Source organism: Amborella trichopoda, chromosome 1 (genome assembly GCF_054954075.1).
Source record: "Amborella trichopoda isolate Santa Cruz 75 chromosome 1, AtrichopodaSantaCruz75HAP2 v2.0, whole genome shotgun sequence".
Lineage (NCBI taxonomy): Eukaryota > Viridiplantae > Streptophyta > Magnoliopsida > Amborellales > Amborellaceae > Amborella > Amborella trichopoda.
The window spans coordinates 5462396-5486525 of NC_142336.1; the positions used below are offsets into that span (position 1 = coordinate 5462396).

Below are 24130 nucleotides of genomic sequence, written 5' to 3' on the forward strand. Positions count from 1 at the left end.
GACATTGTAAAATTCATGTGCAAATGACTGCCTTATTATTTAAAAATTGACATTTTTGCAATTGATTATAGTATTGTTGTGAAATGTTTATTTGTGAATTGATATTCCATAAATTGTGATAATTCCGTATTCTTGAATATTTATAAGAGTTTTTCTATACATATTAAATTGGCAATTATGCTAAAATGCCTTTACAAACTGCTACCTTTCTAAATTTGAGCCCAAAATATTTGATTGGTTATTTTTGAAATATTATAGAGAGTGACTGTTATTAATGGTTTAAGTGAAATTCATATTAATGGTTTCAGTGATATGTTGAGTACATGATATTGCTGCTTTCGAATGTTTAAAGAGATTTAGAAATAATTTAAGTATGCAAGTGGACTCATCCGGTTCGTCGGTGAGGTATAAGTGGACCTATCTGGGACGCCGGTAGGGATTAAGTGGACTCATCCGGTACGCCGGTGAGGTATAAGTGGACCTGCAGGGATTAAGTGGACCTATCTGGGACGCCGATAGGGATTAAGTGGACCCATCAGGACGCTGATGGGGTATATAGGTGACCTATTTGGGACGCCAGTAGGGTATTTTGTGAAATCCTTTGAATTATGTACTGCCGTTAAAAGTGTTATAAGCATTTCAATTACTCGGATTATACTTAATTATGCATTTATTGAAAGTGAAACTGTTGATGCATTTCTGTTAATAGATCTCATTTTGGAAAATATTGATATCTTTCAATCATGATTATTTTTAGGATTATGATGATCACTTACTGAGTAGCCAAACTCATCAAACTATGGTAAACATTTTTTCAGGATAACTACGGATTCATTTTGAGTGCTAGTCAAGATCAACCTTGGAAGATACTGTTGTTGTGCTAGCTTTCTTTATTTACTATGTAAGACCTCGCCACTGTAAATTTGTCCTATCAATAGATGTATATATGTTTTGTCCGTCACATCTCAGGAATAATAGTATTGTAAATTCTTGGGGTGCGACAGTCCTCCTTTTCAAGCAACTTATACATCACTGTATCCCTATCAAACCTCAATACATAGGCTTGGTTGCACCCCTCAAAGAGCCTCTCACCAAGCATGTCCATAATCTAGTAGGCCTCAGGCTCGGCTTTGAGCACGAATAAGTGGTCATTCTAACTCGCCACATACACCTGAAACTCACCCTCCTTACAATATGAAGCAGCAGCACTGATCTTGTTACATGTATATTGTCAGGGAAGTATTCTCGGTAGGCCTCATTTGGCAAAAGTTTCGCCACTCTCGAGAGTCCTCTCTGGTGAGGTTGTCGAATTGAGATTTTGTGGGCATTGAGTTGGGGTTGGCTGGCAACCAGTCGGCAATCACAATCACGAAGGCGGTGCATGTGCTTTCCCCATGGCGTGCCTGCTCCTTTAGTTGATGGACGCGAAGACGATATATGGGCATGAGATTCATGTGCCTCTCCTGGCTCATGAGCTCCTCCTCCTCCCACCTCCCAACTACAAAATTGTCATCTCCAAACTCGGAGATTGACGACGGGTTCACAGCAGCTTCATCTTCCGCCTTAACCATATGCATGCACGAAAGAGCATACCCTTGACTAAAATACAACTTACTTTCAAACTAAAAAAATGTAAAGAATAATTGCAAAAAAACGTAAATCTGCTGTGCTTGAAATGAGCTACACCATATCTTATCCATTAATGGAATTTGAGAGAAGGAAATAATCATTTTGTAAACAGCCTGATACAAACTCGAGGGAAAACTTAAGAGCGTAAAATAGAGAAAGATAATTCATATTGTATAATGAGGTTAGAGATATGGTTTGATGGGGTTCGAGAAAATCACATGTATAGTGAGTGTTGCACCTCGAGCGAGAATAAGTGCCTTTTATTCAACATCATTTGAAGTAATCTCGGCGCATTCAATCAAATCAAGTAGTAGTAACTTACTATACTGTTGAATCTCACGATTATTCTCCTGCGGTTCCAGCCGTTGTCACCCACATCCAACGCAACTATTCTTGCCTGCAAATAGATTTTATTGTTCAGGTCTTATTTGGCACCATTTAAATACCATCAGCAACTCATTTTTACTGTTGATAGATTAGTGGATACCAGACACAGTAACATTCATCAGGAAATCGCAGGGTGTTAATTAAGGGCCTGTAGGAAAGAGAGAGGAGGAATTGTATGGTATCCTATAGGGATAACAGGACACCCACATGTTTTCTATGCATATGCCTAGGGTGATGTGCATATAAATGGTGGGATGTGCACTTAATGAGGCCCTTGAGATTCTTGACTTCAACATTAAAATTATCAGTCAATAGATATGAAGACAATGGCCCTATATGTCAACTTCAATGACCTTGATATATAGTAGAGACACAATATAGAATAGTAGATACCAAATTTCATGCATACCCCTAGTCTGAGAGACTCATCTGAGGAACTAAGCTGCCGCCGATCATAATCGCTATCGTCGCCGCCCTCTTCCTCATGGGCTTTCTTTCATAGTGGGTCCCTTTTTGTCCTTGGTGATCTGAAACTCAGCTTCCTGTTCCTCCATGAGAGAATGCTCATCCTCGAAGACTGCAATATCGATTGCTTGCTTGCTAATGGTTGGTCCTCCGGGTGAACAGTGCACACATCCGACTTGCGGTTGTTGTAATAAACTCAATCTTCATCCTCTCCATCTATCTTCACTCCCGAGTAATAAGACCCACCAACAAAGTTAGTTGATGCCAATGTCCCATAACTGAATTACTTCTTAATGCTCGAACTGTATGCATTGTTGCTCCCTATAGAATATCTGTTAGGGTCGTTGCCCTCATCCTCACAACACGTCTTCTTCGCTTTTCGAGCAGAGACAATGTCAGTGAACAATTTCAATTTGCTAAGCCCTGCTTTGAGAGTGGACAGCTCGTCTTATCCAGCAACTGGGGCTTCACCAGGTACAGGGGATAGAGGTGTTAGTGATCTCTGGATTGTGCCTGATGATTCTTGAGCAGCTCTCAGTTCGAGTAAGCTCAGAGTAGACGGCACAGTGGAGATAATTCATTCAAATAAGAAACCAAAAAGAAATTACAAGATTCCTAATTTCAACAAGAAATAGTCACCAGAAATATGAATGATGTGAGTTTGAGAGAGAGAGATTTATACTGAAATAATGGCTGATCTTTTTAATTTTTAAAACATCAACTTTAGAGAATGGTTTGGGGCCTGGGCTGTAGTATTGCTGAGGTTCACGATGAAGTCTCTCACTCCATTCTCATAAAAAGGTAGGGACCAAATCCCCACTGACTTACCCACTTTTATTTACCAAAAAAAAAATGAAACATCAAATTCAAAATACAAAAAGTTTCTAAAAGGCTTTTAAAAGACATTCTAAATACATCTATACATCTCATTTTGGGCCAAGCAGAATATTGATTTTTTACGTGTTTTCATAAATTTTTAGTTACTCTCTCTTTTTTTATAAAACATGTGCACGTACATTTTGCTAGTCAAATTAAAGCACACCTCAAAAATTTTACTAGAAGAGGTTGTTTTAGTGCCAAAAAATCGTCAAATTGATCATCTCCACCTCAAGTTTTGAAAATAATGCATCTTGTAACTTATGTTTGGATTGTCAATTATCAAGATTTTCAAGTTTTCATAGGTCTACTCGATCTACACTATTTTTTAAGCTTTAAATTTTATAATTAGAGATGAAAATATATTTCACAAAGATTTTCAGTATTGAAACCACATTTCTCAACACTATTTGATGGTTTGCTTTACTTTGATTGTTTAGAGCCTCGGCCTTATACAAATCGCCCCCTTTTCCTTATTCCACACAAAAAATATCGGACCTTGTTTCTATGTGGCCAAGCCCACATATGTAGAAATGTGGGCCTCTTAATAAATCTATTTTGAGATGGATTTCCATAAGGTTGCAACTTTAAACAATCCAATTAAGGCGCACATTCAAATTTGATCATAACATATAATTTTGACGTAAAATATTATTAAGATTATCTTAAAATCTATTTTTATATCTAATTATAAAATTTTAAACTCCAAAAATAGTTAAAATCAAGAAGATTTATAAACATATGAAAGTTTAAAAAATGGATGGTCTAGATAATGTGTTGTAAAACACACTATTTATGGGACTCAAAATTATTTTTTCTTTCATAATCATACATCTCGATGTCGAGATGATCAATTAGAGGGTTTTTCAACTTTAAAATATATTTTTTCGATGGATTTTTGAGGTGCATCCTAGTTCTACATTTTAGTTTCAATTGTTTTTAGATGGAACACAGATTTGCATTCATCTTTGGAAAAAGTTTATATAGAGCCGAGGCTCTAAACAATCAAATTAGATCCTAGATAAAAAAATTTACTAGAAGAGGTTGTTTGGATGTCGAAATATCTTCAAATTGATTATCTCGACATCAAGATGCATAGATATGAGAAAAAAATAGATTTCAAGTTTTAAAAATAATGTATTTTGTAATGCATTTTTTTACCATCAATTTCAAAATTTTTAAGTTTTTATAGATGCGCCGATCCACAATATTTTCAAAGCTTTAAACTTTAAATAAAGATGAAAAATACATTTTAAATCTCCCATAAAGGTTACCAATGTTAATAACACATTTTCGAGGCTATTTGAAAGTAGGTTTTAATTTGATTGTTTAGAGCCTAAGCTCTATACAAACCGTACCCTTCTATCTTTACGATGGATGCTTTATGGACAGCATTCGTGGAAATGCCGTCCAATCCGCATAAAACAAATTTCCAAAATATCTCCTCTCTCTATACACTACCAACTCTGCAGCTGCAAAACCTCTCCCCTAAAAACCCTAGAAAGAGAATCTTGATCTTTAGAGAGAGAATCTGCAAAAACTCTCCCCTAGAAACCCTAGAGAGAGAATCTTGATCTTTAGAGAGAGAATCTTAATCTCTAGAGAGAGAATATTTAGAGAGAGAAAGCATCTCTCTTCAATTCCTGAACTAGACTCACCTGGCGTCTCTTTTATAAGAATATATGGAGCCCATGATCAAGAGGCCCCGCTCTGAGGATGTTGGGTCTGGTACAAACCCTAGGGTTTCTGAGACCCATGAATGGAGCAATGGGGACATGGAGTGCAGGCGTTACAACACTCCAGAAGGTTGCCCTTTTGGCTCCAACTGTCGATTCAGGCATGGAGCTTCTGGTAATCCTCTAATTGTTTCTCTCCCTTCAGTAAGTTGTTTCAATTACTGTCATTGACGTTGAAAACTGTGATTGTTGTGTGGTTTTAATGGAGCCATGCCAAAGATTGTAACCTTTTACATTTCTGTTTTTTTTTTGCTTTATTTCATCAGGTGTACAATGGTTTTCTTGAATTTCATGTGTTGGGTTTTAATGTTTGGTTGGATGGAATGTGATGTATTTTATTCGACAACCAAAATTCAATGTATATGGAGTCCTGAAGATCATATCCGATTAGGCATTCTCTTGATATTTTTGCAGATGCAGTGTTTTCATTTAAAAATTGTCTATTATCATGGTTTTTTGGATATTGAATTCCCCGTGCTTTGTTAATTGAGTTAGATTTGATATTTATGCTTTGTGGATGGAATTGTGTTATGATGGTTTTGGTGTGTTCGAGTTCATATTGATATTGGGCTTCTCTTGAAGTTTGCTGGTATAACTGTGTATATGTATTCATCGCCTCTCTCTCTCTCTCTCTCTCTCTCTCTCTCTCTCGTATTCCATGTGCTTATGATCACATAATGTTTGGTTTCTGTTAGTGTAATTCACTGTTGAATTTGATGTTTTCCAAATTCTGTTAACCGTTATGTGAATGTTATCTTGGCAATAATTTATGTGTGCCACAAACATTTGTAGGCATACGCTGCATATGTATTTATGTATTTATGGCCGGTCCCAAGCCGGTGGCGCCGGTCCAAACCTAGATGCAAGAGGAGGTGTGAGGTAGGCGGCTAGCATAAAACTTAGCTTCATATTTTTATGAGGACATGGATGGAAGTAGTGAGAAGATATGGTGACTTATGGTCTGAATGAGGGTCTGGCCTTTGATCAGAACGAAGGAACATGATTCGTGTAGCCGACCTTAAATATTTGGGATAAGGCTCGGATGATGATGATGATGTTGTATACATGGTTTGGGTAAAAATTTTATTTGGTATTTTCTAGTTTACTTATAATTTACAAACTTTTGTGCAATTACCTGAAGTTCCAAATACAGGCATTCTACATGCTTTAGTTAGGAGAAGATTGTGACTCAAGGCTATAAAGTTTGCATTGATTTGTTGACAGTGGCTGAATGATTTGGCTGGGGCCTGAGCCTCTAGGTTGAATTGAAGGTCTTTTTTATCAAAGGAAGAATTTGATCCTTTTTGGCAGAAGAGAAAGTCTTCGCATTTCTTTGGATGAAGAGGTTGTAAAGGCCCTTTGCATGTTTGATACACCAACCATTCATGCTTGTCCCTTTCTTTTTATTTGCATTTTTGATGGAGCTTTTAGGAGTAAAGAAAATGCCATAGAGATCATTTTGATGTAGTTTGGGGCTAGAAAGGGAAAACCCTGGTGATGTTGGAAACTTTTATCATTTGATTCCTTTCTCATAGTCTAACTTTCATGCTAAAAATTAAAGCTATTATCTTGTGATCTCTAATAAGTTATTCTGTAAAATAAAAGTTAATGGATTACTCCTAGTCTGGACTTCTGTTGGTGGTCTTGGATCAAAATTCTTTGTAATAAAGATGAGATGATTTCATTAAAAATAAAGATTTTATAGTTGAACTTAATCAGATCTCATTCTTCGTTGTCATCACTTGTTAACATGGATATTCTTTGATGTTTTGCTTCTAAGCAAAAAGTAGTGTTTATATTTCTCGTATGAGCTAAATTACAAAGTGCTGACGTAGCTTTATGAGTCTTTAAGTTTGAGCCTTATGTCCTTTCTTCTATTTTGATGTTCCATTATGTGTATGATTTGTTTTTGTAATTATTGTTAGTGTTACTATTATTTTTAAAAACTATTAATGTGAAGCGGATGGGCAGATAGCTAGTACTTATTGACAAACAAAATATAACATCCGTGGGTGTTAATAGTTTTATGTTTTGTGAAAGGATGTGTTTTTTCTGCCAATGTGGTTATTTTGTCTTAGAAATATTACTTTAAATTTTGAGTTTAACAACAAGTTCCTATTTTTCCATTGTTGTATATTTAGTTATTTGTCGAGAACCACGAAGAGTTCCCTTGGCAAAAGCTAATTTATGGTTGTAGGAGTGGTGAATATGGGAGGGTGATTGTTGAGGACCTTCCGATCAACTTACCTGAGTGCATCCCTTTTTTATTTGTAACCTTAGGAGGAAGCTATGGGAAGTGAGATCGGTTAGGCTAAGCGAGGTGCAAAGGCAACATGCACTCCTTTGTGCAGCGTATCACCTTGATTAAATTGGCCCCACTAACGCATCCTGTTTATTACATTTGGGGCACTATGATCAGTGAGCAATGAGCTTCCAGTTAGACATATCTACATAGAGTTATGCGGCAGATCATAGATGTCATTCTCACCTTGAGTATGCTGGACTATTCCTTCATCTAGTGGACTGTAGGACTTCTCTACAGTGGCTAGAAGATCAAGAGCCATGGATTATCACATTTTCAAGTAACTGTTTTGGAGGAACTTGAAAATGGTGCTGGACACAGGAAATATACATGCATATGGACCTGGAGATAGAGGTCATAGGACATGTATATGTACGTCTTTATGTCTGTTTGCACATATAATTATAGGGATATTTATGTCATTTGAATAAACCCAAGCTATACATCACACTATTGCTCAGATGGCAGTAGCACAATGAACTGAGGAACATACGGTAGAATCATCTCTACTTGCAAATGAAGTGGACACAGGAAATATACATGCGTATGGACCTGGAGATAGAGGCCATAGGACATGTATATGTACGTCTTTGTCTGTTTGCACATATAATTATAGGGATATTTATGTCATTTGAATAAATCCAAGCTATACATTGCACTATGACTCAGATGGCAGTAGCACAATGAACTGAGGAACATATGGTAAATTCATCTCTACTTGCAAATGAAGTGTAAGAACTACTATGTGCAGAATGGATCTGGAAATACCATTGGTCATCAGATGTGGTTTTTAGGATTCATTCTCCTAAACATAGGGATAGTTCGGATTTTATACGTCTGAGAAAAGATAAGACTACCTGTTAAAAGAAAAATACTGCCTAAAGTTGATGATTTTTCGCTCTAAATGATCCCTTACTGCTCAAATATGATTTTGCAGATAATAGAGATATCAGTCAGCAGAACATGTCTTTGGGAGCAAAGCCAAAACCCTGCATGAAGTTCTTCAGGTTTGCAATTGGTGACTCTGACTGTATTTCCTATGATCGCTGTCTGATAGGGTGCACTGAAAGCAAAAGACGCATTGAAACATCATGATAATAATGGGAACGTGAGGAAGCATTTTATAATTCTGTGGACTATGGTAAACCATAGCCCATTGGGTCATCATTGTAGGACAAAATTATGGATGGAGATGGAGAGAGGGTGGGATGCACCACTGGATCATAGCCTGTCTGGTGGGTCTTATGCTGTCGCTTCATGACTGCCCCTCAGTTCATTGAATGGTGATGACACCAATGGACTACGGTGTTCCATAGTCCATTAGATTATAGTATGGTTTCGTAGGGAAAAAGGAAAAAAGGTAGAGGAACTTGGAAGTGCATGAACCAGACCAGTATTTTGTCATTTCAGGTGTAGCATTTCTTTCAAGGCAGCAGTTTCACTCTCAGACCAGCTTTCAATGGCTTGAAGTGAAAAATTACTTTAGACTACTGGGTGACCAGGTACTGCTTAAAGTGAGAAAAGGAGATTCCAAGGAGCATTTGTTTGGCAACCTGGAGTTTGTCACAGAAATCTGTGATGGGCTAATCTGGGTTTAAGACAGGGTTTAAGACATTAACAACTATTAATGAGTGGAGAACATAAATTAATGTGTTATGGAAAATTGGCATTTAAATTTTTGGTGATTTGTGAATGGAAAAGGAAAGAAAAAATCATCATTAATTGAACATTTATAAAAAAAATTACAAAATACTCATGTATTTCTCTATTCTGATATTCTAAATACCGGGAAGATTTCTATATCCAAATTATCTGCTCTCTCTGTCTCCTTTCCTACGATAATCAACATACAATAAGGATTGTTTATTCGAGTTCCCTCTCTCTTTTGACACACACATAAGCAGAGAGAGAGAGAGAGAGAGAGAGAGAGAGAGAGAGAGAGAGAGAGAGAGCCATATTTACTGCAGAACCAAGACTCTCTCTCTCTTTCACACACACAAACACTCTAGTGGCTCTTTTGTTTTGTTTCCCTAACTGAGTTGGTTACTACTGGGCAGTACATCTGGTTGTCAATTTGGGGAGGCTTGCCATTTCCTTCATTATGCTCCAGGAGGGGTCAGTTCCATAGCTCTAAACCTTCTCTCCTCTGGCACGGCTGCCTCCTCCATTAGGAAACCCTCTGGACCAGTAGGAGACCCAAGCTTCACAGTCAATGGCTACAAAACAAAGCTCTGCAATCGCTTCGGCACTTCTGAGGGCTGCCGATTTGGCGAAAAGTGCCACTTTGCTCATGGGGAAAAAGAGCTTCGAACCCCTTCAAACTCTTCTAAAGGAAATGTTTCATACTTTGATTCTTATGGCAATAATAATAATAGCTCAGATTTGAACTCTCAGGGTTATTCAGAGCCAAACCCACCTGGTGTACCTGCCGATGAAGCTTCAGCAAATTACCCGGCTGATCTTGTTGAGGCAAATGTGCCTGTGTATTGATACGAAAACAGGAGATAGCGTGATTTTGTTACTGGTTTTTTATGAGCAGGTTGACCATTTATTAAGGAATTTTTTATCAGCTTCAGGTAATCCTTTTCTGTTTATGCCCGATGTTTTACTCTGTTTTTGTTGATCTGTAGAACCTGTGTTGTGTTTTAAGCTTGATGTAAGGAATTCCTTTTCTATTATTGTCATGGGATGTGAATCTATAGTGATAGTAAGGCACTGTACTGAGAAAGAAATAAGAGACATGCCTAATTGGGTGACTTTGCTATATCTCTAGTATTGGCTTAAACCATCCATGGTTCTTCCAATTGTGCATTGACGTGTTGGTTTATGGCAAGATTGAATAATACGTTCAGTATTCCCATTTGTATTTCCAATTGTATGGTGACTTATGCATGCTACAAAACTTATGCCACTGAAATTTTGTGCCATATTTGTGGACCTTCTTGCCATATGCACCCGTCATATTTAGTAGAGGAAGAAAGAGTACTCATCCGTGTAATCTGTCTTCTGTTTTTTTGATATTTTGTAAATATTCTTACTCATCAATGTCAGGATGGTTATTCTTATGAAAATAGTTAATGTCCAATGTCCTTTATGAAACCCTAACATTTAGGATGTGCTGCTAGAAGGCATTGGTTGAATCATTGCCTTAACAATTGAAAGATACATGGAAAGAGGGACAATAAAGGGAGAAACAGAAACAGATACAACCACTCTCCATTCCACACTAGTATATAAGTTTTAACTGGCCCCTTTTCCCCTCCCCCCAAATCTCTCCCTCTCTCACCTCCCTCTCCCCCCTCTCACCTCTTTCCCTTCATCCAAATCAGTTAGATTTGTGCATGAATTTCACTAACCAAAACCCCGCCATGAAAATACATTGAATGAACCCTCCTTACCGCCACTAATATTACAATTGCTTCTTCAAAAGTCATGGGCAGGTATCAAAAATATGATCAGACAAACTTGTCACGTCGTTTCTTTGGGTTCGCCTCTGGGTTCCCTTTCCTCATCATTGCCACAAACTCATCGTAGTTGATTCTCCCATCCTAAATGCATCAAAATTCTAGTTTAACTGAGAGAGAGAGAGAGAGAGAGAGAGAGAGAGAGAGATATTCTTTGACTTACGTTATCTGCATCTACTTCAGAGAGAATGTCCTTGATATCTCTGCCATCATGCATGCCGTATTCCAATAATGCTTGCTCTAGTTCCTCCGGGGTGATGTACCTGATGGAACAAAATGCAAGTTTGAAGTTTCAGATCAAGAAACCCCTCAGGCTCAGATTGGGATTGAAACTTCTGGATTTAAGATTAAATTTGCCCTAACTCTACTCGAAATTCAATTCATGCAAGGTAAACAATTAAGGAACTGATGAGAAAATTTATTTGCGTCTCTGAGTTTCAGATGTAATTTTGATTTCACATCTCTCACAAAGGTGAATATAGCTTTTTTATTTTCTTAGCAGAGCCATGTTTGTGACAGAATCATTGTAATTTGTTTCTAGAGACATCTGTACATACCCACTGTTATCTTTGTCAAAGTATTGGAACGCAGTGTAGAGATGTTCTTCCCTATCCATCCTGTTCATGTGCATGGTCGCCGTAATGAACTCGTCGTAGTCAATGGTTCCATCGCCATCAGCATCTGCCTGTAAAATATGAAAACGTACATTACAAGGAGTGGAGTTGAATGGAAAAGATGATGTGCATTTTAGTGCGCATGGAAATTTATTAATGCATACGCATACATTCATAAGCCCCATGGATAAACTGTGTTTTTGGTATAATAATGCATCTATGTACTCATTTGTGCAGAGTGATGTTATGGATGAATATGTTTATATGGTATGCCTAGTTAAGAAAACATCTACATATGTCCAGAGAATTGTGCATGGATATATAGACATGCGTGCATACGTCCGTGAAAGGACAGAAAGACTTACAGCTTCCATTAACTGTTTGACTTCGTACTCTGACAACTTAGTTCCTTGTTTTGAGAGGCCTTGCTTCAATTCCTCAAGTGTGATTGTTCCACTGTTGTCAGTGTCCATGTTCTTGAACATTTCTTTCAATCCCATAATCTCTTCTTCTGATAAGCACCCTGCTATGACCTGTCCACCACATTAATACACTAAATGTTATAATCTTTTGAGTTTGATATGGACAATAATTTGTAAAGAATTCTGTGCATTTGTCGTTCATTTTCAGAGTAACTACGAATAAAAATAGTGCCATTCGCATTTAATTATACTAATATGGACTATACCACTGTTAATTGTTGATGAGAACATTGCAGTGACTGTTAGTTATGCAGGAAAATGCAAGTTCAGTGGTTTTACAAAGACCAAAAATTAGGGTGGTTATGATATTGTGCTGGAAAATAGAGAACTATGCTAGGGAATTGCTTAGGAGACCTTACCTTTAATGCGACTTTCTTGAACTTGTTCATGGCTCTGAATTGTTTGAGCCTGCTCAAGACGGCATTGTCAAGAGGAATATCAGGTGCTTCTCCATCTTTAATCCATGGATGACCTTCAACCCGCACGCTCTTAGTTAGAAGGAACTCAATTAACATGGCTTTTAATTGCATTTGAGTGGTATTATCTTTCTGATAATTATAAATCATCATCGTCAAAACATTTTTTCAACTAATTGGGATCAACTGCATAAATTCTGATCCGCCATTATGCTTTACAAAGGCCTTTCCTTCAGTAAGGCGATAAGTCCCCATATATTTTTTCATCATTTTAAATCCTTATGTTTATGGTAGTCTAGCTTAGAAACATGTTTCTTTGTTCACCATTCGCAAATGGACTCGTGCATGAGAGAGAGAGAGAGAGAGAGAGAGAGAGAGAGAGATGGGTGGTAAGAAGGGGTACAAGCCAGCGAACTTCATTGCAAAATAATTTTGAGATACGAGGAACAAATCACTGAGAATGAGAACCGTATGAGCTAAGGAATGATCTTACTGAGGACTTGGAAAGCTGTGAGCCTGTGCTTAGGGTCAGAGTTAAGCATCTTCTTCACAAGATCCTTGGCACCGACTGAGATCGACGGCCATGGATCGCTCGTGAAATCAATTTGGCCACGCAAAATGGCGTTGAAGATCCCGTGCTCTGACTCTGTAGAATTTGACACAATAACATGAGTATTGGAAAATACATTTCAAGTTGTTAGATTAAAAAGATGATAAAAAGGGCTATGAAAGAATTTTAATGTTTCTAGTTTCTCTCTCTTGATTTTTGCTTGTTTGGTTCTAGCACTGAAATTTAGTGAGAGAAACTATGGGGCTTGCCCACCTGCCCAAAATGGAGGGACTCCACTGAGGAGTATATAAAGCATCACTCCTATGCTCCATATGTCAACTTCTGGTCCATACTTTCGCTTCAAAACCTCAGGTGCTATGTAATATGCGCTGCCTACGATGTCCCTGAATACTTCCCCTGTTCAACAACAGTCACATGAGTCCACATCTCTCTCTCACAGAGATGAGTCAATAACTATACCTCATGAAACATCAAGGTAACTGATGCTCTCTCTCTCATTTGAGTCCATAGCTGTTTCTCTGAAACATCAAGGTAATTGATGCTCTCACTTTCTCTCTCTCTCATAGAAATATAAAGATAACAAATGCTCTCTCTCTCTCATAGAAATATAAAGATAACAAATGCTCTCTCTCTCTCTCTCATAGAAATATAAAGATAACAAATGCTCTCTCTCTCTCTCTCATAGAAATATAAAGATAACAAATGCTCTCTCTCTCTCTCTCATCACTTAGCAGTATAGGTTCACTTTGAAAGGCAACTCTCTCTCTCTCTCTCATCACTTAGCAGTGTAGGTTCACTGTGAATGTTTAGTTTCATTAAGGTATCTCGTAAAAAAATTGTTAGAGATTTCTAGAGTTAGGGTATGGAACTCTACACAAGAAGGGCATTTTGGTAATTTGTTGGCACTCGAGCCAGAGAAAAAAATTTGTTGAAATTCCCAAATTTAGGTTTGGGAACCATTTTGGTAATTTGTTATGGGCAAACTTTCTATGCTTCTTCTACGACATAAAATTTATATATTTTCCCTTATCCAACCGTCCATTCTGAATGGATGGTTAAGATTGTTCCAATCATAATGTCAGTCTCTATACTATTTTATTTTTTATTTTTTTCTATAAACTATTTTGACACCAAAATTTGTACGTCTAATCCTCTATTAAACTTGCACTTGCAAAAATATGAAAACAATATTTTCAATAAAATAAAATAACCGAAATACCCCTAAAAGTTTCAAGGGGTATTTTGGTCATTATATTTTATCAAAAAATTATTTTAAATTTTTTGTATAGGTGCGCTCAAGATGGCATGTACCAAATTTCATATTCCTACAATTTGTATAACAAAAAACTAAAAATAAAATACTTTGAAATGTCAGATCTAAGATCAAACGGTGAGTGGCTCGCTTGAGCAAAATTGGATGGCTGGATGGTAGGAGAAGCATAGATCTTCTATGTTGCAGGGGAAGTATTGAAACCTTTCCCATTTGTTATTACTCGGGCCAAATTACTTTAATACCCTTAATTGTTTGGAAAAACGAAACAAGGTTGTCTCACAAAAAAAAAGAAAAGGAAAAAGTTTCTATGCTTCTCCCTATAACACAGAAGTTCTATCCTCCCCTTACCATCCAGCCATTCAATTTTGATCAAGAGAGCCACGCACCGTTTGATCTCAGATCCAACGTCTCAAAGTATTTTATTTTTAGTTTTTTTTATACAAATTGTATGAATATGAAATTGGTACGTACCATCTTCTCATTGGGGCGCACCTATAAAAAATATTAAAAATAAAATTTCAATAAAATATAATGATCAAAATACGCATTGAAACTTTTAAGGGTATTTTAGTCTTTTTATTTTTTTGAAAATATTTTTTTTAGTTATATTTTTTGCTAGTGGAGTTTAATAGGGAATAGATGTCCAAAATTCGGCATCAAAATAGTTTATAGAAAAAAAAATAAAAATAAAATAGTGTAGAGACATGACATTGTGATTGGGGCAATCTTAACCCTCCATTCAGAATAGACGGTTGGATAAGGGAGAGGATAGAACTTTTATGCTGTAGAGAAGGCATAAAAAGCTTGCCCAAAAAAAGAAGAAGAACGTTTTGTATTGCTGTACAATAAGAGGTATTTTTGTTATGGGTGCGGTTTGCATAAGATTGCAATATTAAACAATCAAATAAGATTGCAATATTAAACAAGCAAAATAAGACGTGCCTCTCCAAATTTTATCATAACATGTAATTTTTGTGTCAAAATTTTGTAGGATGGTCTTAGAATCTATTTTTATTTTCAATTATAAAATTTTAAACAAAAAAAATGGTTCAAAGTAGATCTGTAAATACATAAAAATCTTTATGCAAGATGCCAAAAATCCTTTTTTATTTTTATATCCATATCTTAATATCGAGATGATCGGTTAAAGGGTTTTTTGATGGATTTCTGAAGTGCACCTTTACTTCTACAATATAAACTTTTCCACGTTAACAACCCGAGGTATTATCATAATTTAGTTCCATTTACCTAAGTAGAGCGAATTTACTAAAATGCCCCTGATCGTTTAGGATTATCAACCTTTCGAAAATGGGTAATTTGAAAAGTTTTTGACAAGCTTTTTGAAGAGTAACTCTCATGAAATGAACGAGATCTTTTGGGTCCTTCTTTAATATTTTCTTGAAAAGCAAAACGCTACGCCGACCCGGAAGCACCTGGCCCGAAGTGGGCCGAAGGGGCCCTAGCCCGCTCTGGGACAGGCCGAACCTACTAGAAAGCAAAGACAAAAAAATTAAGTATAAAAATGATTGCAGTGCTGGATCGGGCCGGCCGTACATGTGTGCATGTTCCCGGGTTGGGTTGGCCGTATAAGGGTGCATGTTCCCGGGTCGGGTCGGGTCAGTATATGCGTGTGTGTTCCTGCGTGTGTGACAGCGGCCAATTCCTCCTGTTTTTTGGATGGAGAGCGAGAGAGAGAGAGAGAGAGAGAGAGAGAGAGGGATCCTCCCCCCCCCCTGAACCTCACGTACCCTGCTTGAAGAACACCGACAACCCGAAATCCGTCGCCTTCAGCGGCGCATCCTCGTCCTTGCTCAACAACAAGAAGTTTTCCGGCTTCAAATCCCTGTGCACCACCCCCATTGAATGGCAGGTGTGCACAATCTGCACAATGGTCCTCATCAGCGCTGCCGCTGCCCTCTCCGTGTAATGCCCCTTCGCGATAATCCTATCGAACAGCTCGCCTCCGGCACAAAGCTCCATAACCAGATGAACAGATTGCTTGTCTTCGAAAGCACCTTTGAGCTCAACTATGTTTGGTTGCCCAGTTAAATGGTACATAATTTGAACCTCTCTCCTCACATCTTCAATGTCTTCCTTGTTAACAAGTTTCCTCTTTGCTATGGTTTTACAGGCGAATGGCTGGCCTGTTGCCTTATGTGTGCAGAGGTGGGTGATGCCGAATTGGCCCCGGCCGAGTTCCTTGCCCATGATGTAAGTGGCGCGTACGTCTTCCATGGGCCGGCCGAGCACAGGGCCGATAGGGGGAGGCTTAGAAGGTGGGGGGGTTGGTGTTGGTTTCGAGGTGGCAATGGGGGGGTCGGGTTTGGGGCCGGAAGGGGGTTCTTTCGCATTGGCGTCCGGTTTCGGGCCCTTACGGCCGGCTTGAGAGAAGCACATGCCCATGGTGTGAGAGAGAGAGGGAGATATGGAGGAGAGACAGAGGTGGTGGAGGGAAGAGAGAAGAGGTGGTGGGCTTACGAGTTGTATGAGGGAAAGAGGGTGAAAATGTGGTTTTGAAATGGTGTGGAGGAGAGAGAGAGAGTTGGGGTGTGTAATTGGTTGGGGAGAGAGAAAGGCTGGGACGGTTAATGGTTTTGGAGAGAGGACAGGGGCTGGGCTGGGCTGGGCTGAGCTGGGCTGGAAGTAGGGGTTCAGAGGGTTTGGCGGGAACAAGGGATGGATTGCCGGATTTTACGGATAGGGCGGTGAGATGATATTTTTATCCTTAATTGTGGTACTTTGCAAATTACATTTTCATTTACCACACCAATAGCATGATGCATACTGCTACAGTGTACTCATACCACAACAATTTTTTTTTTTTTTTTTTTTAAAAAAAATAAGAGTTTAAGATTGAGGTTCAGGATACATGATAAGTTTTGATATATATATATATATATATATATATATATATATATATATATATTTATATATATATACTTTGACAAGAGTCATCATCGTAATACTTTAGGTTTAAAATACATGATAAGTTAAAAATTTTTGCCTGCCTACCTAATATAACTTAACCCCTTTACTTGGGCATGTGACTGTTTAAGAAAAAATTTAAAATCCTCACCCTTGTTAGACCAGAGTACTTAGTTTTCTTTTTTTTTTATCAGATTACTTAGTTTTATTAGTTATTGAAGGTTACAACAAAATCAAGGAATAATAATATCTGAAAACAACAATAGAATCCAAATAAAGCCCCCTCTTAGCCAAACCATATGCATTATCATTGGCATCTCTATAACATTCTCAAAAGAAAATCCCCATAACAAATATTCAGAGCTTTTGCTTAAATGGATAGCAACCTCCAAAGCGGTCTACTCTGTTTATTGTACCAATTAATAACATTTATAATGGTATGTTTGGTTCGTATGAAAATGTTTTTTTGAAAATATTTTCACATGAAGAAATTCTCTCATGTAGTCAAATGTGGAGAATATTTTTATATTTATTAGTTGCCAAATTGTGTGAAAATATGCATTAAAACTAATTGATATGAAAATATTCTAACATTTGACCATATAAAAAAATATTTTTGTGTGAAAATATTTTCTAAAAATACGAACCAAACATACCAGTGAATCACCTTCCACTGCACAAAGGTCCCAATATTCCTTTCTCTCACCAATTTCAGTCCATACCACAACTCAGAGTTTAAACACTTGGCTGCGAGTACGTTCCAGGCCAACTCGGCGATTCAGCTCGGTCGACACGGGCAAATAATGGATAGGAAAAAAAACAAAGAAAACAAGCAAAAGAATTACAAAAAGTCTAGAAAAGAATATTCCTAACTAAAGTTGAATTTTATTTTATGTGATAGGAGGTATATAACAAAGTCAAAGTAAAATTAAAAAATAAAAAGTATCTAGATAATATAAGGTGGGAAAGATGCTGGACAAAAAAATAAAAATTTGTAATTAGAGATTTTTTGTTTTAATTCAAAAACAAAAAGCCGAAATTGGAGATTTTTTGTTTTGATTCAAAAATATTATCAGGGCTTTTGTAGATCAATATAATAGGAACATTATCGCACAGATTTGGTGCAAAAATGAAAAAGAGAAAATATTTTCAATTTTGGGTTTAAAAACTCCCCAAAATTTGAACTATCAATTGCTTCGATTATGGTTTTATATTCAACAAATTTCTATAGGGATCTTTTAGGGTCTCTGATACCAACATTTTGAATTAGATGATTTGGTTGAGAAATAAGAGAGAAATGATATTTTGTCTCAAAGATGGGGCTTTTTTTTTTTGAAAAAAATCTTACCTAAATTTAGTTTTGTTATCTAAAGCATGAATTTCTGGGGGCTAAGATAGATCAATTTGGATCCAAATTAATCAAATTAGGGATTGTATATGGATTAATGGTTGTAAAAAATAAAAAAATAAATGACCTATTTTCCCATGTGAAAAAAAAAAGGTTGCCCAAACCAACTCACCCGAGTCCAACTTGGCCTAAGTGCCCTTCTATTCGAGTTGAGTCGATTATTCCCGAGTTGATTAGGTGACATTTTAAACCTTGCCATAGAGGAATATGTATGGTTCAACTATTATGTAAGGGGTGTTGTTTGTATAAGGCTGAGGCTCTAAACAATCAAAATAGAGTGCACATTTAAAATAGTCCCGAAATATTTTGTTTTGATATTATAAATCTTTACAATGGCCTAAAAAATTAATTTTATCTCTAATAATAAAATTTGAAGTTCAAAGTAGTGTAGGTCAAATAGATCTGTGAATACTTGAAAATCTAGAAAATTAATGGTCTGGATGATACATTACAAGATGCACTTTTTTCAATATTTGAAAACTTTTTTTTTCTCCATGCATATTATGGTTGAAATGATTGAATTGAGGGTTTTTCAACATCGAAACAATCATTTTGAATAAAATTTTTGAGGTGCGTCTTAATTTGATTGTTTAGAACCTCACACTTATATAAACTTTTCACTTATTTAACAATCATTAATTATAGGGTGCGGTTTGTATAGAACCGAGGATCTAAACAATCAAAATAAAGCCCACCTTTTAAATAGTGTCGAGAAATATAGTTTACAATAAAAATTCACACCTCAAAACCACTTTGGAAAATGTCGCTTTGGCAACTCATAAACCTTAGAGATAATTATGGCTCTGAAATGAAAAAAAAAAAAAAAAAAAAAAAAAAGAAAAAAAAGAAAAAAGAAAAAAAAGAAAAAAAAAAAAAAAAAAAAAGATAAAAAAAGTAGGTATTAGAGCCATAATTGTCTCTATTAATTAGTGTATCATGTAAGTTGTAACACATCATATGAATTGTCCATTTTAGTGTTTACAAATATACTTGATCTAAGCTAATTTTTTGTACTTCAAAATTTATACTAGGGCAAAAGTGGTTTTGAAGCTATCATAGGGATACTCCACCCCATAATCACATTTTCAATGGGGGTTTTAAGGTGTGGCTCTATTTTTTAGTGCAAAGACTAGGCCTAAAACTAGCCACACCTTTATTCAAAGGGTGTTATCACTGTTAACTAGGCTTAGACATTACAATAAAATGTAGGGCTATACCTGAAAATATATTATAAATCTATTTGCTCTTGGTTATAAGATTTGAAGCTCCAAAAAAAACAGTACGTATCTTGTAGATTTTTTAAACTAGAAAATGAATGGTCTAAATAATACGTTACAAGAACGTATATTGTAGACTTTTCAAACTAAAAAATGGATGGTTGAAATAATGAGAGAAAGAAATATTGAAAGATCCGGCAAAGTTGTTCCTCATTGGACCAACCCATAATTTACTTCATTCGCTTCTCGATAGACATGAGTGAAGGAAATATTAAAAAACCAACATACTGCAACCACACATAACATAAGGACTACGGTAAATTTTGATCCTTTGCACCATTTTATAACATTGAGGGAATCTCTTATAGAGGCCCTAGAGCCTATTTCTACCTCACCTTATTAAAAAAATAACACATAAAATAATTAAACTTGAGAAAAGATCTTGGAAAAATAATTGATTCAATTAATATCCGATTATGAGAGGAAGAAAATTTTGGTCAATCACACTTCACCTCATTTAGAGAGAGAGGATGGTAGAGAGAGAGAGAAAGAGAGAGAAGATAGTCATTAACATGGACAAGTTTGCGGTGCTCCCCGAAGAGAAGTCCATTTTGAGGGTTTGGTGAGCATTAGAATGGCAATGGACATGGTGAGGAGATTTGCTGCTCCCGAGGGAGCATACAAAATCCTTCCTTTGAAGCACCGTGAAGTTCAAATTTCGAGGATAATATCTATTTTATTTGTAGGTTATCTGATTGATTTTGGTTTAATTTCTTCATTTATTTTGTAATTCTCAAACATATTTTTATGAAATTTTTTTTCATATTCTTTATATTAAAATTTGGTCAAAAAATTCATCTCAAAAATAGATTTTTAAGAGGTGACTCATTTCTACATCGACTCATAAAAACCGTATCCTATTTTTATTGGGTGTATGAGACCATTTTTAATAATAAAAAAAAGGTGCACCTTTAAGTTCGGGGAAGAAGCAGTTTTAGCGATGGAAATTATTACGATGGCCTAAGAATCTATTTTTGCCCCAAACTATGAAATTCAGCGATAGAGTGCCGATCGAGTAAATCTTTAGACACTTGGAAATCTTGAAAATGGATGGTCTATATAATTTATTACAAGATACACTATTTTTAAGACTTGAAATCGTTTTTGTCATATCTATGTATCTTAAGGGTGGGATGATCAATTGGAGGGTTTTTCAACATTGGAACCACATTTTCTAATGGATTTTTGAGGTGAGTCTTATTTCTATAGTATAAAGTTGTCATCTTATTTTTCATTGATAAGAGATAGACCCTTCCGTGCCATGAGTTTCAAAAGAAAATTTATCCGGTGACCCATCTTCCATTGGAAACATCTAATGACTAAGGGGTGATTTATAGCAAAGGTTAATGATCTTATTGTATACTTTACAAAAATCACTCTATTATAGACGATCTTCAAAACTTTTTTTTTGGGTAAGTCAGTAGGGTAAAAAGGTTCCCTACTTGTTTTTTATTAAGAAGGGATTAAAAAAAATACAAGCTCAATTGAGTATAACCCTGTTGCAGGGTATATGTGCAACATAAAAAATAAGCAATAGAGAAAGAAAATCAGGGGGGCTTAGCCCTTCATACAATATCTTTTGAGATAGATATAGCTTTCTTCGCAAGAGAATCAATTACCATATTAGTCTTACGAAAGTAGGTGTAATCTGCCAAAAATGTCTACTAGAGGATTAAGGGCATTAATAAGGAGACCTGGATTGCTTTGCATTAAGAAAGGAAAACTCTTTAATAGAAGGGCCAATTCAACTCCTATCTCTAGTGCTTGGAACTAAGCAAAATTATTGGAAGCAACACCAAGTAGTTTTGCAAACGTTGGATAAAAATGAAATTTACAAAAAGGTTTTGGTAAAAAAAAACCTTAAAAAGATATCATGCCATTGGACTTATTATATATCGGAAAAGTCCTATATGGGAAAAGTACATGAAAAGACTATTTACCTTTGACACAAAGAGGTCAAATTACTTTTATCCTTCATTTTAAATCAGGTGGTAGTAAGAATATCATTGATCAGACTCAAAATTTTAAAAAGAATTTCTCAAATTTTGTGATGCGCCCCAAGCCACTCGATTTGACATCCAATGACTAGGTATCAAAGATAAATGTTCTCATAGTATACAATCCCTTATATTTATACTTTTAGGAAGAGAGCTTGGGCTTAATTGGTTAGCGCTTGATGATTTGCAATGCTATATCCTAAGCTCAATTTTTACAAAGGGTAGAGGCCCTCTCCCCACTGATTCACCCTTAAAAAAAAAAAAAAAAAAGGAGAATAAATAATAATAATAATAATTCGACTGAAGACAACCATAAAAAATATTAGACAAAAAATAAAATAAAAATTACAAAGATTATCCGACTAAAAATAGCCTTAAAAGTCCATTGACTCCATTCGATCAAAAAGGACCTTAAAAGGACTCGATAAAAAATGAATTTGATAAAAATTACTCTATTAAAAAAGTATTAAAAAATGAATTTGATAAAAATTACTCTATTAAAAAAGTATTAAAAAAATAAATAATGCAAAAACCAGATGGAGGTGCGGGGAATCGAACCCCGTGCCTCTCGCATGCGAAGCGAGCGCTCTACCATATGAGCTACGCCCCCACCAATGAACAGCGGCCAATTATTAATTTTTGTATCCTAAACTTTGTAACATAAAAATAACTATATAAAAAACTTTGCCTATTTTCGGTATCAGTAAAAGAGGATATGGAGATGCGGGGAATCGAACCCCGTGCCTCTCGCATGCGAAGCGAGCGCTCTACCATATGAGCTACACCCCCATGAACACATAGGCTGGGTTCAAAACGCAATTTGTTCTTTTGGAAGTTCAAGCCGACACACTTATTGTGTTTTACGGGGTGGTAACGGGTCGAGCCAGGTCGTGGTCAAGACGGATCCAAGGACAAAAAAGTTTTGTGGGACCCGGACCCAACCAGACTCTAAGTTATAATTAAAAAATATATATATTTTTATATTTTAAATATTATATGTTACTTTTTAGGGTTTGGGTTTGGGTGGGGGTCTGGGTCGGGTCTACATAGAACCGGATCCCACCCGTTGGGTCTAATTTTTGGACCCATATTCAGACCCCAATCGGGTCTAGTCGCGCCTGGGTCTTGGCGACTCTTGATTTTATGTTTACTCCTTTTTTCCTTTCTTTCTTTTTTTTTTTTTCCAAAATAAAAGTAACAATCGCTTCGGATTGCAGCTATTTTTTTAAATTTTTTTATTTAACTCTGACTTCGTACCTTCTGAACTTTTTATATCTGCAAATTTTAATGTTAACTCGCTAAGCCTAGGTTAAATATAGTCAAAAGACTGCTTTTTTTTTTTAACATTGTCAAAAGAATATGTACTCTTGCGGGAACATATTATGCATTCAGTTTCGCGCCGGCAATCTTTTTTTAAGACTAAATTTTGAAGATTAAAATCCTTCAACCTAGCATCCATTCCAACCTAAGAGAAAAAAAAAGACAAAATCATATCCACTCTATGTAGGCATCGAAAAATAATCTTCTAATACGGCCGTCCAAATTTTGGAAAGCCAAATATTTTCCTAAAAATACTTATCTGGTAATCATAAAATGCAGGGGTGGCATTAGGTTGGGTTGGGTCTGGTTGGGGTTGGCTGGACCTGGACCTCGACCCAAAAAAAAATGGGACCCAAACCTGACTAGACCCCACCTAAAAATAGAAAATATATATTTAAATATTTAAATATTATATATTAAATATTATTTAAATAATAACAATATTCGGATTGGGTCCACATGATCAAAACATTGTTCGGGTTCAATATTTAATATGGGTAAAGCTAAAATTTAAGTGCCCATATTTCTCATCATGCACATGTAAAAAATACATACAAGAATAATAATTTTATTTAAATAAAATTCCCCCAAAAATTATAAATTCTTTTTGGTAAATTTTTTTTGCTTAATTGTTTTTTTTTTATACATACGTTATGGTAACAAGCATGACGAACACGTAAATTTTGAGCTTAATTCGATATATATAAACAAGAAATCGAAATATTAGACGTGTTCTTAAAAAATAGAACATGAATATAAAATATAAAATATTAGGGGTACCTTTTAAATTCTGAAAAATATAAGATATATTTACATAAAATTCCCTAATATTAAAGTACAAGGAACGTCGGATATATTTATAGCGTTTCTGCATCATTAATGTTAGTGAAAAGCATAATAAAGCTATTATTTGTATGTCTTAGTATTTGTAGCACATTGTTACAAATTTACCGTTACCATATCATCAGTTGTTAGCAACGTATGGCCC

The 24130-nt window shown here is 36.1% G+C and overlaps 2 protein-coding genes and 2 non-coding genes across 5 annotated transcripts; 1 reads left to right on the forward strand and 3 right to left on the reverse strand.

Moving 5' to 3' along the window:
• The first annotated feature begins 4729 nt into the window (after positions 1-4729).
• LOC18434922 (zinc finger CCCH domain-containing protein 14) lies at positions 4730-10159 on the forward strand. 2 transcript variants are annotated; one of them, XM_088858713.1, is made up of 4 exons: positions 4730-5208; positions 8333-8402; positions 8806-8897; positions 9453-10159. In XM_088858713.1, exons 1-3 carry the CDS (start codon positions 5040-5042, stop codon positions 8861-8863), a joined length of 297 nt encoding a protein of 98 aa, XP_088714839.1. In that variant the 5' UTR covers positions 4730-5039; the 3' UTR covers positions 8864-8897; positions 9453-10159. The 2 variants fall into 2 exon arrangements, with proteins under 2 accessions (XP_088714839.1, XP_006845044.1); XM_006844981.4 differs by lacking the exon at positions 8806-8897 and having other exon boundaries at positions 4741-5208.
• A 367-nt stretch (positions 10160-10526) lies between these two features.
• On the reverse strand, positions 10527-16796 carry LOC18434921 (calcium-dependent protein kinase 2). Its single transcript, XM_006844982.3, has 8 exons — positions 15964-16796; positions 13195-13338; positions 12865-13017; positions 12315-12427; positions 11839-12006; positions 11417-11544; positions 11023-11122; positions 10527-10943 (listed from the first exon to the last, which is right to left on the reverse strand). Exons 1-8 carry the CDS (start codon positions 16616-16618, stop codon positions 10851-10853), a joined length of 1554 nt encoding a protein of 517 aa, XP_006845045.1. The 5' UTR covers positions 16619-16796; the 3' UTR covers positions 10527-10850.
• A 5563-nt stretch (positions 16797-22359) lies between these two features.
• Positions 22360-22432, reverse strand: TRNAA-CGC (transfer RNA alanine (anticodon CGC)). Its single transcript has one exon. It is a non-coding gene; the product is annotated as a tRNA-Ala (tRNA).
• A 106-nt stretch (positions 22433-22538) lies between these two features.
• On the reverse strand, positions 22539-22611 carry TRNAA-CGC (transfer RNA alanine (anticodon CGC)). Its single transcript has one exon. It is a non-coding gene; the product is annotated as a tRNA-Ala (tRNA).
• Between the last annotated feature and the right edge of the window lie 1519 nt (positions 22612-24130).

Coding starts and splice junctions, on each gene's coding strand:
- LOC18434922 (XM_006844981.4), top strand. CDS start 5,040: ATGGAGCCCATGATCAAGAGGCCCCGCTCTGAGGATGTTGGGTCTGGT. Junction 5,209..8,332: donor ATTCAGGCATGGAGCTTCTG/GTAATCCTCTAA, acceptor ATGATTTTGCAG/ATAATAGAGATATCAGTCAG. Junction 8,403..9,452: donor CCCTGCATGAAGTTCTTCAG/GTTTGCAATTGG, acceptor ACTACTGGGCAG/TACATCTGGTTGTCAATTTG.
- LOC18434921 (XM_006844982.3), bottom strand. CDS start 16,618: ATGGGCATGTGCTTCTCTCAAGCCGGCCGTAAGGGCCCGAAACCGGAC. Junction 12,428..12,864: donor CACAGCTTTCCAAGTCCTCA/GTAAGATCATTC, acceptor TGCGGGTTGAAG/GTCATCCATGGATTAAAGAT. Junction 11,545..11,838: donor TCAAACAGTTAATGGAAGCT/GTAAGTCTTTCT, acceptor CATATTTTACAG/GCAGATGCTGATGGCGATGG.